General features: G+C 47.1%; 2 protein-coding genes across 8 annotated transcripts in view; one reads left to right on the plus strand and one right to left on the minus strand.

The window, feature by feature from the left end:
* Positions 1–2,605, minus strand: part of BROX (BRO1 domain and CAAX motif containing) — a 493,186-nt gene extending 490,581 nt beyond the window's left edge. For 2 of the 5 annotated variants that reach the window (XR_013345715.1, XM_077813716.1), the window contains exon 1: positions 714–797. The gene's annotated coding sequence lies outside the window, so the exon portion shown is untranslated. Of the gene's footprint in view, positions 1–688; positions 798–1,396; positions 1,675–2,492 lie in introns of those variants that run through there. The other 3 variants (XM_077813718.1, XM_077813719.1, XM_077813717.1) reach the window with 3 other exon arrangements.
* A 123-nt stretch (positions 2,606–2,728) lies between these two features.
* Positions 2,729–17,061, plus strand: part of AIDA (axin interactor, dorsalization associated) — a 49,870-nt gene continuing 35,537 nt past the window's right edge. For 2 of the 3 annotated variants that reach the window (XM_077813720.1, XM_077813721.1), the window contains exon 1: positions 2,729–3,016. In XM_077813720.1, coding sequence (XP_077669846.1) covers positions 2,907–3,016 — 110 coding nt within the window. In that variant the 5' untranslated portion in view covers positions 2,729–2,906. Of the gene's footprint in view, positions 3,017–4,449; positions 4,611–17,061 lie in introns of all 3 variants that reach the window. The other variant, XM_077813722.1, reaches the window with a different exon arrangement.

Consider the following 17,061-nt stretch of genomic DNA (forward strand, 5'->3'; position numbering starts at 1 on the left):
ATCACTGCAGCAACTTTCGATGAAACAATCTCTTCTTTGGGCATTACAAGGAAGCAAGTGGCCAAAGAAAGTGCTCAGAGCAATTACAAATAACTATGTCCTTTTACAAATATGTACGATAACTGTTCAATAATTCTTGTATTAAATTACTCTGCTAAGCAGAAACCCAGAATATTTAAAGAACTGGGACTAGTAACCTGGACAATTTTAAAGATCTTGTAAATCTGCCAAGTCAAGAGCTGGGTGAGTTTGTGGTAGTATCACTACCACGTTTCGTGGTGTATTGCAAGTAATATACACGCGACCATGTAGAGCTGCTGGGAAAGTTAGAGCGCCTCACCAGCTGCTTGGGGAACGCGACGGGCTGCGGGCCCGCCTGCCGAATCTACACCAGTGGGGTGCAACTTTGTCTAGACCCCGGAGACCCCTCTCCCAAAGCGCTCCCGACCCTGTCCCCCGTCTGTGGTCCCCAGCTTGAGAGCCAGGATTTAGCCCACGCAACGAGCCAAGGCAGGAGGGCCGCACTTCCCAGCGCCCTTAAAGGCCAAGAAACCCAGCGCGATAGTCAGGCCAAGCTCACAGCAAGGGAGTCCCGCCCCGACCCCTCCCCTGGCCAGGCTCACTCATGGGCAGACACCCCCACGAGGCATCGGGCCCGCACAACCCAGCCGCCGCCTCGCTCTCTTACACTATGGGTGGTGGCTGCTGTTTACCTCCGCGGACGAGCCTGCTTCTGATGCAGAACCCGCCCCGCTACGCGCTGGCGCAGCAGCATCAGCTCAAAGCGAGACCACTTCCGCCCTTACTGTTCCCAGATTCCCCCTCCAAGCAGCCCTACTTCCGCCCTCAGCGCTTGCGCCGGCGCAGTATGGAGCCCACGCCAGTCCGTGCGCAAAATGGCCGCCGCCACGCAGGCACAGGTAGAGGAGAGCCGATTTCATTGAGCGCCTGTGGACGATCGGGGGCATTGATCCCTGCCAGCTGTGCTAGAGAACGGGTTCCCCCAAATCTCTGGCAACTAAGCATACAGACCTGCTTCTCCCGCACCCCAAGGAAGGTGGTGGAATGGAGGCCGCTGTTTAGGGCGACCAGATTTCCCGATTTTACAGAGACAGTCCCTATATTTGGGGCCTTTTTCTTATATAGGCTCCTATTACCCCCCCCCCCATGTCCCGATTTTTCACACGTGCTATCTGGTCACCCCACCGCTGTTCCCCCCTCCTCCACTCGGGCTTTAGATCTCTAAATGAGCAGATCCACAGAGAGGTGGCGAGTGTCTGGCTGAAATATCCAGCCAAGCCCTCCTTTCCCGAGGCTGCGTGTGTCACACTCTGCCCGCAGCCAACCAGCCCGCCCGCCCGCCCCTTTCTCACACACACACACAATATCCCAGCACCTCTGACAGGGCAAGTGTCTTTCCTCCGCTACCCCACTCGCAGCGAGTGACCGATGGAGCCAGCTCTATGCTACAGGCGATGCAGCGGTTACAAACTGGTCCCTCCACTCGAGCCCCAGAGGATGCTGTTCGGAGACTGATTTGATGACAAGTTGAAGTCCTGACTTGAGCCTTCCGTTACGGCTAATGCGCAGCCAGTCCGAAGAAAAAAAGAGCCGCTCTCATTATTTCCCAAAGCCGCGGCTCCCTTCAAACAGGTCACACGTTATTAACATAACCCCCATCAAATTCAGAAATCCCGCATCCACCCACATACTTAACATCTAGCCCGGCACAGCGTTCCGAGTTTCAGTCCCCGTGTAGGTGATATGTATACTCGGTTAGTACCCCCACCAGGTTTTTGTTCCTCCTCCTCCTCCGCACAGATGGCCTCCTATTATCATTACAATTGCACTGGCTCCAAGCAAGACTTGACAAGTACAACACCTTCACCCAGACCGGCTCGTCTGAACTGTGCCCTCTCTAGCACTACAGACAGGAAGCGCATAAAACGCGGCTCGATTGGTTCTCCCAGCCAGTCCCACCCTTCAGGGGCCACTTAAGGGAGGAATCCTCAGCACCTCGTGCTTGCGCCTCATGACAGCCTGGGGGAGCAACTGTATCGGCCTATGGGGGGCCAGTCTGATTGAGACCGTTAACAACTGAACTATACCTAGGTCTGGGAAAGCCACGTGGGTCTCCCAAATACAGGCAGGAAAACACACCTGCCTCAGGAGAGGAGACTAACCACTGCCGGGAAACGGACCCGCAGCGAGGAAAGGGGAGGGTGTGACGCGAGGGTTACTAAACACGTTCCCCTGTAGCCGGAGGAGGAGGAAAGGGAGACGCTGACAGCCAGGACACGGATTTCCCTACTGCAAGGAGACTCGCCCTCTAACAGGAACGAACCGCCCCCTACTCACTTACACAGGACACCCACCCCAGCGCAACCCTTGGTCCGAGCAGCACTGGGAGCCGGGCCGGCTCGTTACTGCCCAAAGGCGCAAGCCAACCGCAACTAAGGTTGGGGGGGAAGGGGGAGGCACCTGCCGCTCACCTGGCACTGGGGACTTCCCGCACAGGAACAGCTGGAGCTGCACCGGCTCAGGAGCAGGACGCTGCTCCCAGCGGCGAGACACCGAACTTGAGGCCCGCCCAGGACGAGCAGAGTTGCCGGCTGACCCCGTGACCTCCTGTCCCATGACACACACCGAGGCGGAAGGGTCCGCGCCGACTTCCTGGAGCCGAGGGCGAGGCAGCTTCGATAGCAACGGCCTCCCCCGCCCGTTGGGGCCGAGGGCGTGGCCGGCGCAGACTAGCCTGCTGGGAGGGGCGGGGCTGACTGGAGGCGGCCGCCAGGGTCGGTTGCCGCCGCAAATGGGCTTGGTCGGCGGCTGGGGTGGCTGGAGGGAGCGGCTCGCCCGTGTGATGGCCGGCCCCGGGCTGAGCATGCTGCCCTAGTGCGGGGGCCATGTCGGAGGCGGCTCGGAGCCTCCTGCAGCGCTGGGGCGCCAGCTTCAGGAAGGGAACCGACTTCGACTCGTGGGGGCAGCTGGTGGAGGCGATAGACGAGTATCAGATGTGAGTGCGGGGCGGCGCCGGGACGCGGGCGGGGGGCCAGGAGCGGAGACGGGCAGGGATGGAGGGGGCTGGGATCCTGGCTGGGGGTTGGGAACGGGGCCGGTCTGGGACACCGGCTGGGAGTGGGCCGGCAGGACGTTGGCTGGGGGCGGGAGGGGGCGCTGGGGCTAGAGAAGGGACTGGTTCAGTAGTGCCCGGCCCCGGCGTGTCCGGTGCTGTACGCGCCACGCAAGGTCTTGTCCCCCACAGTCCAAGAAGTCAGGTGCCCTGTGAGGGACGGGGGCAGAGAGGCCGCTCCCACCTGAGCAGCGCCCCTCCCTGCCCTGGCACCATGTAACGTACCCACCTGAGGCAGCTGAACTGATCCTGCTGCCTCTAGGGCTGGCACTTGTGGCTGGTCTCTCCCAGGGGTGGGGCTGTGGGCAGGCTGGATGGCTGCTGGGCACAGCGATGAGATCAGTGGTTCTCAAACTTTTATACTGGTGACCCCTTTCACATAGCAAGCCTCTGAGTGCAACCCCCCCCTTATAAATTAAAAACACTTTTTTGTATATTTAACACCATTATAAATGCTGGAGGCACAGTGGGGTTTGGGGTGGAAGCTGATCTCTTGTGATCACCGTGCCCCCCACCCCATGTAATAACCTGCAACCCCTATGTAATAATCTCGTGACCACCTTGGGGGTCCTGACCGCCAGTTGGAGAACCCCTGGATTAGAGTATGAGTGGTGTGGGATTTTTTTTTGGAGGGGGGGTTAAGGGTCTGTCTTGTGGAGTTGGGGCTCCACAAGGGGGATCTGGGGAAGTTAGGGAGGCTGTCGATTTGCTTTGGATGTTAGACCTGTGGGCATCATGGAGCCTGTGGGCAGCTGAAGGTGACACCTGAGCATGGGACTTGGCAATGGCTCGGAGCAGCTGTTGGAAGGAATAGTTGAGTATGAGATGTGGGTGCCAGGGCTGGGGGGAAGCAGATGGGGCATTGCTGGGCCTAGTCCCTACTTACTTAAGAGAAAGGGCTGTCCCACCCTGCTCTCTGGCATGTACGAGCCACTGTTCGCTTGGCGGGGGACAGAGCCCAATCTGCATGGGCAAAGGGCTTACTGCCCCATTTGCATCATGGAGGCTCCCTCATAAAAGAAGAACTACCCTTGGGGTGGAGGGCAGATACTGGCTGCAGTTGTTAGTGCCTCTCTTGAGAGGGCAAGCTGCCAAGCGCACACAGCAGCACTGGTTAGACCTTTGATCATCCTTGGTGTGTGTATGTAAAACAAACAAACAAAACCAAAAACCAATAACCTTTGCCAAATACTGCCCTGTCTCTAACTTCCTTTTGGGGGATGGAGGTGGATAGGAAGATTATCAAGGTAATTATGAGACGATTTCAGCTATACTCTGAGTCTGTAGATTTCCTTGATCCCTTTTTCTGGGTATAGAACAGACTGCGGTGGCATCAGTTGTTGATCTCCTCCTACTGATGGAAAAAACTCAACTGTCTGTTAATATTGGTTCCATCCGCAACTTTTTGATGCACCATTGATCTAATGGTGGTGACTGCCTGTGGAATCCTGCAGGGGTGGACAACGGCGACTCTTCCGTGAGTTAATTCCTTAAACTTGGAAAGGTCTCAGTGCTGAGCAAGTTCATCCTTCCCGTAAAAGCCCCCCTCTCTTTTGCTCTATATTTTAAAGTACTTCATACAGTAACAGTATCTGGACAGTTGATTGGTTGGACTGTGCCACAGCTTGGCTGTTAGGAAAATGCCTGCCAAAAGAGAAGAATCTTGCACTGTGATCTGAAGATTGCAGATCTTGGGCTCAGCTTGATCATGGGGTGGTGAATTTCCTAAGAGGCCTGTTGCTTGGAAAATCTTTCAGGTTCACACTTGTGCTCCATCATTCATAGTATTCTCAGAGAAAGATGGCAAAAGAGATGGTTTCTGAGATAGCCTGATCAAAATCCTAAATGAGTTAGGAAGACAAGGGCCAAGACTTTGAATTTTATCTGAAATTGGGCTTGTAAATCAGAGTAAATTATAAAACACTGATGTTTATGCTGTCACACCTCTCTCCACTTAGCAAATGGGGTGACACAAGTTGAACGGTTTGGTTTCCTATTGGTTTTCTGAATAAGGACAGGGTATTGTAATAATAAAACCTTGGGATGGGAAGGAAAACAAGGAGGTCTGTTGCTAGTCCAGTACTTGAAAAGGGGTGGAGTTCCTTCACCAGGTGAAAGTAAAAGGTGTTTCTAATAGTTATTGTTATGTGGACATCCATAAGGAAAAAAGTCAACCATAACCTGAAAGTTTGAAATCATCTTGGCAATCTAAGAACATAAAATTTCAGTAGAGGGTGAAATCAGTTTCCCAAAGTGAAGGTTTCTCCAGGCTTTTTCACTCTGAGGTCACTTCATGAGGGTGCAGGGTCTGAGAGTATATATCGTCCTACTGCTTGGTTTGTAAAATACTTAATTCTGCAGAACAATCCAGTTTGAGAACCTCAGCTCTAATTACTACTCTCTTCTTTCTGGTCGGGACTGAGCTGAAGCAGGTGTCTTTCACATGCACTCTTATTTCTGTTTGATTTGTAACAGGAGACTCCTTTTCTAACACAAGTGTTCAACCATTCAGCTGGGTGTCATCAACATGTTGGTGACAGTGTAGTACATGTCTGCTGATGATCTCAGTGGTTTTATATGTTGAATAAGAGAAGTGATAGGCATGAGCCTTGAAGAATCCCACAAGAGGGGACCTTTCATGAGGAGGAAGAGGGTCCCATTGCAGTCTTCTGATCTTTCATAGGAAAGAGCAAAGCCAGTTTAACATGACTCTGTTCACCTCTTCTAGGTACTACAGGTAGGTTAGTAGCATCTCTTGATCAGTCCCATGGAGGCCGCTAGTAAATAACAACACTAGCATGGATATTTTGACCTATTTTTTAGCCTAGGGAGATACACCAGCATGGTTTAATGCTGTTGCACGTCAAACCCTAGTCTGAAGCCATATTAGAAGGGGTCTGTCTAAATTGTCGCAGTTGGCTGAAGTTGACTAGCTCCGATGGTATCAATTTACCCAGGAAGTGGAGGTTGGAGATGGGGTGGTCACTGGCAAGCTTGCTGGCATTGCATAATGGCTTCCTGAGTACAAGCTGGCTTATAGCATAGTTTTAGTGCTGTTGGTGGGTTCAAAAAAGAACTAGAGAGGTTCATGGACTTGTTAATGACTATTAGCCAAGATGGTCAGGGAGACAGCCCTATGCTCAGGGTGTCCCTAAACCTCCAACAGCCAGAAGTTCTGAGTGGACAACAGGGGATGGATCACTTGAAATTGCCCTGTTCTGTTCATTCTCTTTGAAGCAGTTGGCACTGGCTGCTATTGGAAGACAGGATACTGGGTTAGATGGTCTATTGGTCTGATCCAGTATGGTCATTCTTATGGGGCAAAACAACTGCTTGCCTCCTGCAAGTGTCTGTGAACATGTGGTCAGGTCTTTGCACTGGCTTCCTGCACTTCCAAAAGCAACGCAAAGTGTTGGTAGAGCCCTGAATGACAAGGACAGCCTGTCTGAGTGACCATCTCTTGAACCATCCCAGCAGTTCAGATTGGCTGGAAGACCTGTAGATTGGCATCAGGACCTTCTCAATTAAAGACCCCTTATCCTTGGAATTCTCTTCCCTGGGCAGTTCAGATAGAGCAAACTTTAGAGTACAATGCAAGATGCATTTACTTAATTGCTTTCTTACATTTTTGACAAATGGAAAGATGGTTGTGCTGATACTTCTATAATCAACAGCAGTGGTTCTGCTATGGGAATAAATTCTTTATAAATCATTACAATTAGTACTACTGTGCATACAGTATATCTTCACACTGGTAAAGCACAGCACGGGGACAGCAGATCTGAGCTCTATTTCTGCCATGTGTGACCTTGCGTAAGTCATGTAACTTCTCTTTGCCTCTATTTCCTTGTCTATAAAAGAGGGATTAAAACCACTGTGTTGTGTGGCTATGCTATTTTTCCCTCCCCTGGTTGGAAGGTGCTATAAGAACTTAACTGCTCCAACTCCACATATAGGATCTTGAGCTTAAGACACAGAACTGGGAGTTCAGACTTCCAGTGGCAAGTTACCTCATCTCTCTTTGCCTTTGTTTCTGCATCTGTAGAATGGCATAATGTACATCTCACAAGGGTTGTAAAGGTGGATTCGTTCAATAGTGTAAGTTATGGGGAAATCCTAGATGGAAGGACCTGGAAAAATGTTGAGTACTGTTGTTGTTTTGGTGTCCCTTTATTTATAGGGAATCACATCAATTGACACCAAAGCTCCATTTGTTTAATTTTTTCCTTCCTCACTGGAAGGAAAATTGTAGTAGCTCTTCCCATGGATTCTCTTCAAAATGCCCTTTAGTTTCCTTTCACTTTCTTGGGCTATTTGCTTACTGTAACTTTCCAATCCAACCCCTTGATGCTCCTCTCTCTTTGATTGTGGGTGGAGTCTCCATTCAGGATGTGATGATGAGGGGAGCAAATGTCAACTAAGCTATCCAATACAGTTTCAGCCCATCCTTGCCTGCATTTAATCTCCAACATCGGAGAACATGTGGTTACTACCTACTGCACCAGTTGCTACTCTCCTCCTAGACCCATCACCTGTGGAAACTTTAGGGGGGGATCTGACTGCTGCTATAAAGCCTGCATTGACTTTCATTAAACCAGGTTTCCTCTACTGGCAGTATATCCTAGAGCTAGTTTTTCTGGTTTGGTTTAAAAAAAAAAAAACCCAAAAAACAAAGTTTAGTAACTGTTTGTGAAAGTGGCTGCAGGTTGTGAAGGGCATTAGTTTCCCAGTTTGCTTAGAGCAAATATTAAAGCCCCACAATACCTTGTTTGCTTCATTTTTTAAAAAGAGGTTAATGTGTTTGGTGCTGCTGTGAGTATATTTTGTCTGTCTCTTCCCCCCTCCCCTGCAATCGAACTTGAGTGAACATCTCAGTGACATGTTTGTATAATGATTAAGGATCTGGGATGGGGTAGTCTACCCCTTATGGGTGGTGGTGCCTAGGGGTCAGCCCAACCCCTGTCACCTGAAATGGCCCATTAAGATTTTGAAAGGTTTCGATGATTGCAAAGACCTAGGAAATAAGAGGGTGTTGGTAGAGGGGAAGCAGTCCTGGGAATTAATAGTGTGTTGGAGAAAATCAGTTATTGTTTCTTTAAGGACCCATGGCCAGGAGCATTGCAGAGTGTGTGAGGAGGAAGGGGGGGCAAGGCTCCTCTCACCAATTGGGTATAAGCTGGGAGAAGGGAACTAGTGTATATGCTGCCTCCTCCCTCATAGCATGGCACATACCAGCAGGAGAAGGCTGGTGCTGAACTCTCTAAGCCTGAGGACTAACTGGGAAAAAGAAGGCAGCTGAAGAAGAAACTTGCTAAGGCCCTACAACTGGCCTAAGTTATACCTCAGCTCCAGGGAGTAAGGCAGGGGATTCCTGGCATGAGAGTAACTGTTTAGGGTACAACCCAAGCTCCATAAAGGGGCCTCCTGAACAGGGGCAAGAAAGCTGACCAGGACCGTTATATGGACCTGGAATGGGTGTGAACTGGGTCAACTACTAAACTGAGTTACACTTCATAGGAAGACTTAATAAATCAGACCCCACAAAAGGGATACTGTGGCATTACCCAAGGCATAATCTGGACTGTTGAACAGCTGTGTCCTCTCAGTTCTCTAACTTGGGGTGCCTTTTACACTGCTTCACTGTGTGACAGGAACCACTCCAGATCCACTCATACACAGCCTACAGCATGTAAGTATTCCCAGCTATACAATGAGTGTATGGCCAGCCACTCTTTAATTACATTGCAGAGCAAACCAGCAAATTCAGTCCCAGACTTGCCCCTAGAAATGTGTGTCTTGTACTGCCCAGTCCTCTGCTGGACAACACAAGCTCATAAAAAGTATGTCATTTTATTAATAGAAAATGATATGCACAAATCCCGTTATCTCAAATGGCATTTCCCAAACACTTCAATCCAATCATGTTGGTTTAGATAAACAAAGTTTAGCTACAGATAGATTTTAAGTGATTACAAATAATGAGGCATAAAAGTCAGAATTGGTTACAAAGAAATTAAAAGTAAAACACAATTAATATGACAGGTTTTAGAGTAGCAGCCGTGTTAGTCTGTATTCGCAAAAAGAAAAGGAGTACTTGTGGCACCTTAGAGAGACTAACAAATTTATTTGAGCATAAGCTTTTGTGAGCTACAGCTCACTTCATCGGATGCAGTGCGCTGTAGCTCACGAAAGCTTATGCTCAAATAAATTGGTTAGTCTCTAAGGTGCCACAAGTACTCCTTTTCTTTTCACAATTAATATCTCACTTAACAAACTAGAAAGTGAAAGGTCTGTCTCTCACCACATGCTTCAGTAGTCCTACTGGCAGAATTCCTTTCAGACAGGATCCCTCCATCAGTCCAAAGCTGTTACGTTTTTCCTCCGATATTGTGACTGCTGTGGATTGAGAAAGGGAGGACATTTTGGGGCACCTGTTCCCCATTCTTATACCTTTCCCTCTTTTTTGAGAATCGTTTCCAGCTGGGGTTCAGGAGACAAAGTCTGTGGGGATGGGAAAGATGTAAATTTTTTGGTCACCCCCTTTTTCTTGCCAAAGAATGGCCAGTTAACCAGGTAATAGCCAGGTGTCAGTGAAATCAAATAGACCGAGGCGTCAGTTTGCTTTTTATCTCTGAGGAACTGATTTGTGGCTGCTTCCCCAAATTTGGAATATGTCTTAGAGCTTGTCTACACTGCAAGGTAACTTTTTTCAGAAAAAAATCCCTAGTTTTGGCGACAAAAAACTTCCACCCCTGCAAGAGACAAAAGTTTTGTCTCTTCCCCTCCCTTTATTGTTGACAAACAGCCAATGTAGACACCGCAGGTTTTTTTCTCTCGATTTTATTGGCCTCCAGAAAGTATCCCACAATTCCCATGCTGCCGCTCTGGTCAGCAGTTTGAGCTCCACTGTCCTGCAGCCAACCCGTCCCTCCCCCATGCAAGACCCGGGACTTTTAAATCTCATTTCCTGTTTGCTGGCTTCCCAGAGGAGCTTCCCAGGTGAGCATGGTGGGCTATCACACCAAACGCGCTCCCACTTGGACCACTGCTGAGTTGTTGGATCTGATCAGTATATGGGGAGAGGAGTCTGTTCAGTCGCAGCTGTGAGTGACCCGTAGGAATCAGGACACATTGGCAAATTTCTCAAGGGTTGTGTGAAAAGGGCTATGATCGGGACACGCAGCAGTGCAGAGTGAAGATAAAAGAGCTGAGGCAGGCTTACCATAAGGCATGGGAGGCGAACCATCTCTCCTGTGGTTCACCTAAGACCTGCTGTTTCTATAAGGAGCTGAATGCTATCCTCCCTGGTGACCACACCTCTATTGCCGATTGCCCTGTGGATACTTCACATGCAGCGGAAAGAGGGGGTAACCCACAGGCTGGAATTATGGATGAAGAAGTCAAGCTAGAAGAGGATGTGGTGCTCCCAGCGGGGTCCTCCAGTGGGGCAGGCAGCCAGGAACTTTTCTCCACTGCAGAAGTGCTCAGCGGAGAGCAGGAAGCAGATGAGACTCCAGGTAAATTGTTGTGGCTTGTGTAGGGAATTGAAAAGTGGGAGGCAGGTAGTGTTTTCTGTGAGCTGGACATTGTCCTGTGTAGCTAATCTGCATGGCCAAGCAGGGTGTCGATGGACATCGAGTTCTGCAGGGAATCCTCCAGAGAGGGAGGCTTTGGAAAGTTTCCAGGAAGTACCTGTTAATCCTCTGCCTCAGATTCCAAGGGATTGCAGCCTTGTTAGTTCCCCCATTGTACGAAACTGTACCATACCATTTAGCAATCACTGGAGCTGGGACCAAAGCAGCACATAGCTGAGCTGCATATAGACTGGGGTGCAAGCTGCAAGCATTCAGCGGCTGAGCCCTGGTTTCTCTGGTCACCATCAGCAGGGGGATGTCAGCCAGCAGGTTGGCCACCTGTGAAAAAGTATGGGATAATTTTAGAATGAGTTCCCTGCAAGCTGTGACCTTTTTGTCTGTACACACAACCACCTTCCCCCCCGCTCCTGAAACTCACCATGATTGGGGTGCTTGCAGAGCCGTGTGCCTGCCTAGAGTCTGAGAGTGATTTCTAGGAGCAAAAGGCCCTTGTTACTAAAATGTTTCAATCGTTTGCTTGAATGTAACAATCCCCCTTCTGTTCAGCACAGACCTTATAGAACACATCATGTACCCCCGCAGACCGGCTGCGGCAGATAAGAAAAAAACCTAGGCATAACAAAGAAGAAGTATTCTGCGAGGTTCTACAGCATGATGAGAGACAGACCGGGGAATGGAAAGAGTGCTGGGAAACCGAAAGGCAGGACAGAAAAGAGAATACTGCTTTTGCTAGGCATGATGATAAAAGTTACGGAGGATCAGACAGAGATGCTCAAGTCATTGATACAGCTGCACACTGAGCAGATCCGAGCTGGAGCGCCACTGCAGCAGATATACAATTCTTTGCCAACCCCACCCCCCCTCTATGCCCACACATTCCTTTTCACTTCCCATTCCCCATCACTCCACCCCCTCTTACAGCTTGCACAAAGATACCTGGAGCTACATTCAGTTGTGAGGTTTTATCGTTTTTCACAATAAGTAAAGGCTAAGGTATCTAATGGAACAACATTTTTATTCTGTGTTCTACAAAAGCATATAGCAATCAATTCACTCTTGGGGACAGGCTTCTAAAGCATTGTGTTGCATGGATCTTGGGCCCCAAAATTGTATATGGATGCAACAGGGAAGCAACTCCAAAGCAGACCTGTGTTACTGCCCCTCATTGTCAAAGTGGTTCCTCAAAGCCCCTCTGATGTTAATAGCAACCCCCTGGGCCCCTCTGACAGCCCTAGCATCTGGCTGTTCAAACCGTGCAGCCAATCACTCTGCTTCAGTGCTCCACACCTGAGCAAACATTTCACCCGTGGATTCACACAGATTATGCAAAGTGCAGCATTTGGCTATGACCATGGGAATATTATCCTTGGTAAGGTCTAGCCTGCCATTTAAACACCTCCAGCGAGCTTTCAAATGGCCAAAGGCACATTCGACTACCATGCAGCACCTGTTCAGCCTGTTGTTAAAACGCACCTTGCTGCTGTCCAGGTGCCCTGTGTAAGGTTTCATGAGCCAGGGCTGTAAGGGGTAAACCTGGTCTCCAGGATTACCGTGGGCATTTCCACATCCCCCGCTGTGAACTTGAGGTCTGGAAAGAAAATCCCCACCTGCAGCTTTCTGTACAGGCTACTGTTCTTGAAGATACGTGTGTCATGAATCTTTCCAGATCAGCCTGCATTGATGTCCGTGAAACGCCCCCGGTGATCCACAAGCACCTGCAACGCCATGGAGAAGTATCCCTTCCTGTTGATGTATTCAGAGGCAAGGTGGTCTGGTGCTAAAATTGGATTGTGTGCCATCAATCGCCCTGCCACAGTTAGGGAAACCCATCTCTGCAAAGCCATCCACTATGTCATGCTCATTTTTCAGAGTCACAGTCCTATGCAGCAGGATGTGATTTATTGCCCTGCACACTTGGAGTAATACAGCCCCAACAGTGGACTTTCCTAGTCCAAATTGATTTGCAACTGACCGGTAGCAGTCTGGATTTGCCAGTTTCCACACAGCGATTGCAACATGCTTTTCTACCAGAAGGGCAGCTCTCAATCTGGTGTCCTTGTGCTGCAGGTCTGGGGACAGCTCAGCACATTGCTCCATGAAGGTTGCTTTACGCATCCTAAAGTTCTGTACCCACTGGTCGTCATCCCACACCTGCGTGACAATGCAATCCCACCAATCACTGCTTGTTTCCCTAGCCCAAAAGTGATGGTCTACTGTATGCAGCTGGTCTGTGAACGCACAAAGCACTGATAAGTTGCTGCTGTCCATATCACACTCGGGTGCCTGCGATTAATCCTCTGCTAACTTTGTGAGCAACTCTGTGAGTAACTCTGCTGCCATGCACGATGTCTTCAGGACAGCTAACAGCGCGTAGGAGAGAATTGCAGGATCCATTCTCTCTCACTGCAGTTGCTGGTGCGCACTGTAAAAGAATGACAGTTGGAAAAACAGTGCAAAAGGAAGCCAGAGACGTTTGGAGGGGTGGGACACAAAGCGGTGCATGACGGTACATTTTGCCCATCCCCGGATGCGCTCAGTTTCCGCATTCCCACAAGACCTAGCGATGGATGGTGTCACCAGGCAGTGTGGGATACATTCCCACAGTCCATTGCTCTCGCTGTTTACAAAGGTGCCCCAAATGTGGACACGATCTGTCGCCAGAGGGAGCAAATGTAGACATGCTTTGGCGACTTTGCTTTTGTCAATTTTTCCTTGGCGACATTAGTTTCATTGAAAAAACTTGCAAGTGTAGACAAGCCCTTAGTAACATCGTACAGTAGAAATCTTAACTTTACATACAATGTTGCCACACGTATTTTACCAGGACAATAAAGATTAGCAGATCATGAGTTTTCAGATTATTATTTTACAAGGCATAGATTTCATTGTACAAAATTTATCATAGCCTTGAAAAAGGGGCAGATATAGGCATAGAGACTGTTACAGGTATGTATTTTGAACCACTTTAGTCTGGGTGATTGAAACAACCTGAGTAGCAACTGAATGCAATGTATCTCAAGGTCCCATAGGGGTGTGTGTTGCAGGCCAGTGCCCCATAGCAAGAGCTGAAGATGCTTTGTAACAATGCAATCTTGAGGAGTTGTACCTTAATCCTAAAAGTTCCTCATGAGCTGAAATGTGGTGTAGAATTCTTGAACAAATAGGTTTTTTCCATCTCTAGCTTCTATCAGTCCATCTCCCAATGCAGAATCATTCCCTAGAGCACACCTTCAAATGCTTTGTCAAATTTCCATGATCTAACTGCCAGGGCTCTTTTCCCCCTGCTGTGCAACAAGGGAAAACATGTAGTGTTCCTCTTTAAAATTTCATCCCACTTCTTTTAGTTATACCCCAAGTAGTACCCTTAAATAAATACTCTGCCTCTGTAACATTTACACCCCTCATATATTTGTGGAATCCTTATTTCCCACTTTGTTTTTATTTTGCCAATGAGCCGTGTAAATGAAACTACCTTCTGACTGCTGGAAAATGGCCCCTTCTGGGTGACTTGGGCTTGGGAAAATCTGTGTTCCTACAGTACATGTTATCAGTCAGACACCTTACATGAGCACTACATTAACATCTAAAAACAAAAATTGGGCTGGTAAGAAAATGCCCAGTTTTTTCTACTAGAACGCTCTTGCTGTCATCAAATGCTGAAGTCTGGCATGTGACCATCGCATTATTTTTCATTTATAGAGGCCCACTGGGGCACTCAATGCTACACAGAGGACGTCAGTCCCCACTCAAGAAGCTTATACTCTAAATTAAATACCCTCCATCCAATCTCTCTCTCAAATCTTATGTTCTTGATTCAGGAAAGTACATGCTGAATGGTGAAAAAGGACAATGTGGCTTCTAGACCTATATCTATCTTCTTTTTTTTTTTTGGCAATTAAAATTTTAAAGTTAATCCAAGAATAACTAACAAACCAAATTTGCAGTGTTCAGGTACGGTCCGTGTGAGCGTGCATGCGTGCACACACTAGTGTTTGGACTAACAGCCCAAGTCTCTTTATTCATAGAACAGGAACAATACAATAAGCAAAAGTACAAGCTTCTTCCACACATTGTCCTGCTAATGTATCTCAACCCTGTTCTGAAAGGACCATGTCTAGGAGCGAGAGGAAACAGGGCCCATTCAATCCTTGGATATTTTTTTTTTTCTGAGACTGCCAGCAAGAGTGTCTTGGTATAAATTGCAGGGTGTTTTGTGTTAAACACATTCACTGGGAATCTGACTGAGATGATCAGACTCTTCGCTGAACAGCCGTCTAATGCTAGCAATTTTTGGTCACGAATGACCTAAGCCAAGGTTGGAAGGACAATGAAAGTCACTATATCCCAATTCTAATCTGCTGAGTCATCCATTCTTCCCTCCTCCCCCCCATACAGTTTTTAAAGTGGAACTTTAAAAAGACCATAAAAACTAGGTTTTGCTTTTTCAATATTATGTTTCTCGCTGAGGAAGATACACTTCACAAAAAATAAGGTTTTGGAATCTGGTACCAATGAAGTCTTTCTTACTAGCAAGTACAGTGGGCATGGGAGAGATGAATCAAGAATGAGCTTTTGAATTTCTCTAGGTTTTTTTCTCCTCCAAAAAGTTTCCTAAATGACCTTTCAGAATGATAAGCAGTTGTGGGGAGAGATTCCTTTCCCTTTCGTATACCCAGTTCTGTACTTCTTCTGGTACAGAAAGTTCAGAAGTGCTGATATATTGGATTTTTTTAAAAGAAAGGTTGAGATTCTATTTCAGGTTCACATGGAATGCAATCCCAATAGTTCCTTGTCAGTAACTTATTGCAAATTTGTAATGAGTTTACTTGTTCTTCCATAGATCTTTGACGAAACTGCCTCTAAAAGCTTTTTAATTCATCTTGTTTCCAAATTGGAATTATAAACCTGTGCTCTAATATCTCTTACTTCATTAGAATGGAGGGATGTCAGTTGCTGTGTTGAACAGGATTAAAAATTTAACTTCTGAAAAGATTTTTGGAAAGTAACAGTTCATCTATATAAAAATACTTAGCTCTTATAGAGTTTTTCATCCATAGATTTCAGTGCTTTATAAAGGAGGGTAGGTATCATTGTCCCCATTTTACAGATGAGAAAACTGAGCTACAGAGAGAGTAAGGGTCTTGTTAACATGTGACATTTGTAAAAACAGCCACATTAGAAAAGCATTAAGTTAAACAAAAACACCATTAGGATTAATCCTGGCATCCTCTCTCCAATGGTAAATGAATAGAGCTGTGCAAGTTTGCTGTCTGAACTGGAGAAAAAAAAAAATTTCAGATTGACCCAAAACAAATTTTTTTATTTTCCTAGCAAAAACAAATGCCGCCTGCCCCCCGTCCAACCCCCTTGTTTTGGATCAAACAGAATGTTTTGTTCTCACTTTGGACATTTTAAACTTTTTTTGAGTTAACAGCAAAAGAAATTTAGAAATGCCACTCACAAAACTTGAGAGGGAACAAGTTCAAAATGTGCTCCCTCGTTCAAAGAATCAAGTCCTCCTGTGTATGGTATTGTCAGGGCTATACTCCAGATTCCTCCAAGTTCTCTTCTATATAAGTAACAATGCTTTTTTTTCCCTTGGCTTAATTAAATTCCATGACTCTCATGCTCTATGATAGCGGATAGACCTGTTAATGCTTTCTTGCCCATTAGCAGATGGCATTGGTTTTTATGAGCCTTACTCTCAGTTTTATCCAGAAAATTAACATTTTAAACAATATCTAATTTGTTAAAATATGATGAAATCAAATAAATGCATATTTTGCACTTGGTGCTTTCCAACCAAGGGTCACAGTGCTTTACAGAGACTGGTAATTACCGTCCTTGCTTGATAAATGGGAAAACTGAGGTCCAGAGAAGTTAAATGACTTACCCAACGTGTCACAGTGAGTCAATGATCAATTCAGGAGAAGAAGTCTGGTCTCCTAATTTCTGGTAGTGCATTCTGAGGGGCTATATAGTGGTATCTGCACTGAAGTGTGACAGTCTTCTGATTGTATGATAGATATGAATATTAAACTTGTTTTAATATTTGATATTTAAAGTACAATGAAACCTATAGAAGAGACCACCTTCATTGGAGGGCTCTCAAGGCAGGAGGTTGTCTACAGTATCCCCAAATGTAACAAGTCCAGTTCTGCTACAGCTTTGTGAGAAGACCACTTCTGTTAAGCAAGTGATTTAGTCAGTCCCTTCTACTATGACATGCGCAAAAATGACTCTTTAATTGAGCTTATCCTCATTTTGCTCCTTTATGATATATGAGGCCTGAAAGGTGCTTCTGAAAAGTGTTTGCTTGTTTTTACTTTAGAT

The sequence above is a fragment of the Eretmochelys imbricata genome, chromosome 3 (assembly GCF_965152235.1).
Source record: "Eretmochelys imbricata isolate rEreImb1 chromosome 3, rEreImb1.hap1, whole genome shotgun sequence".
Taxonomy (NCBI): domain Eukaryota; kingdom Metazoa; phylum Chordata; order Testudines; family Cheloniidae; genus Eretmochelys; species Eretmochelys imbricata.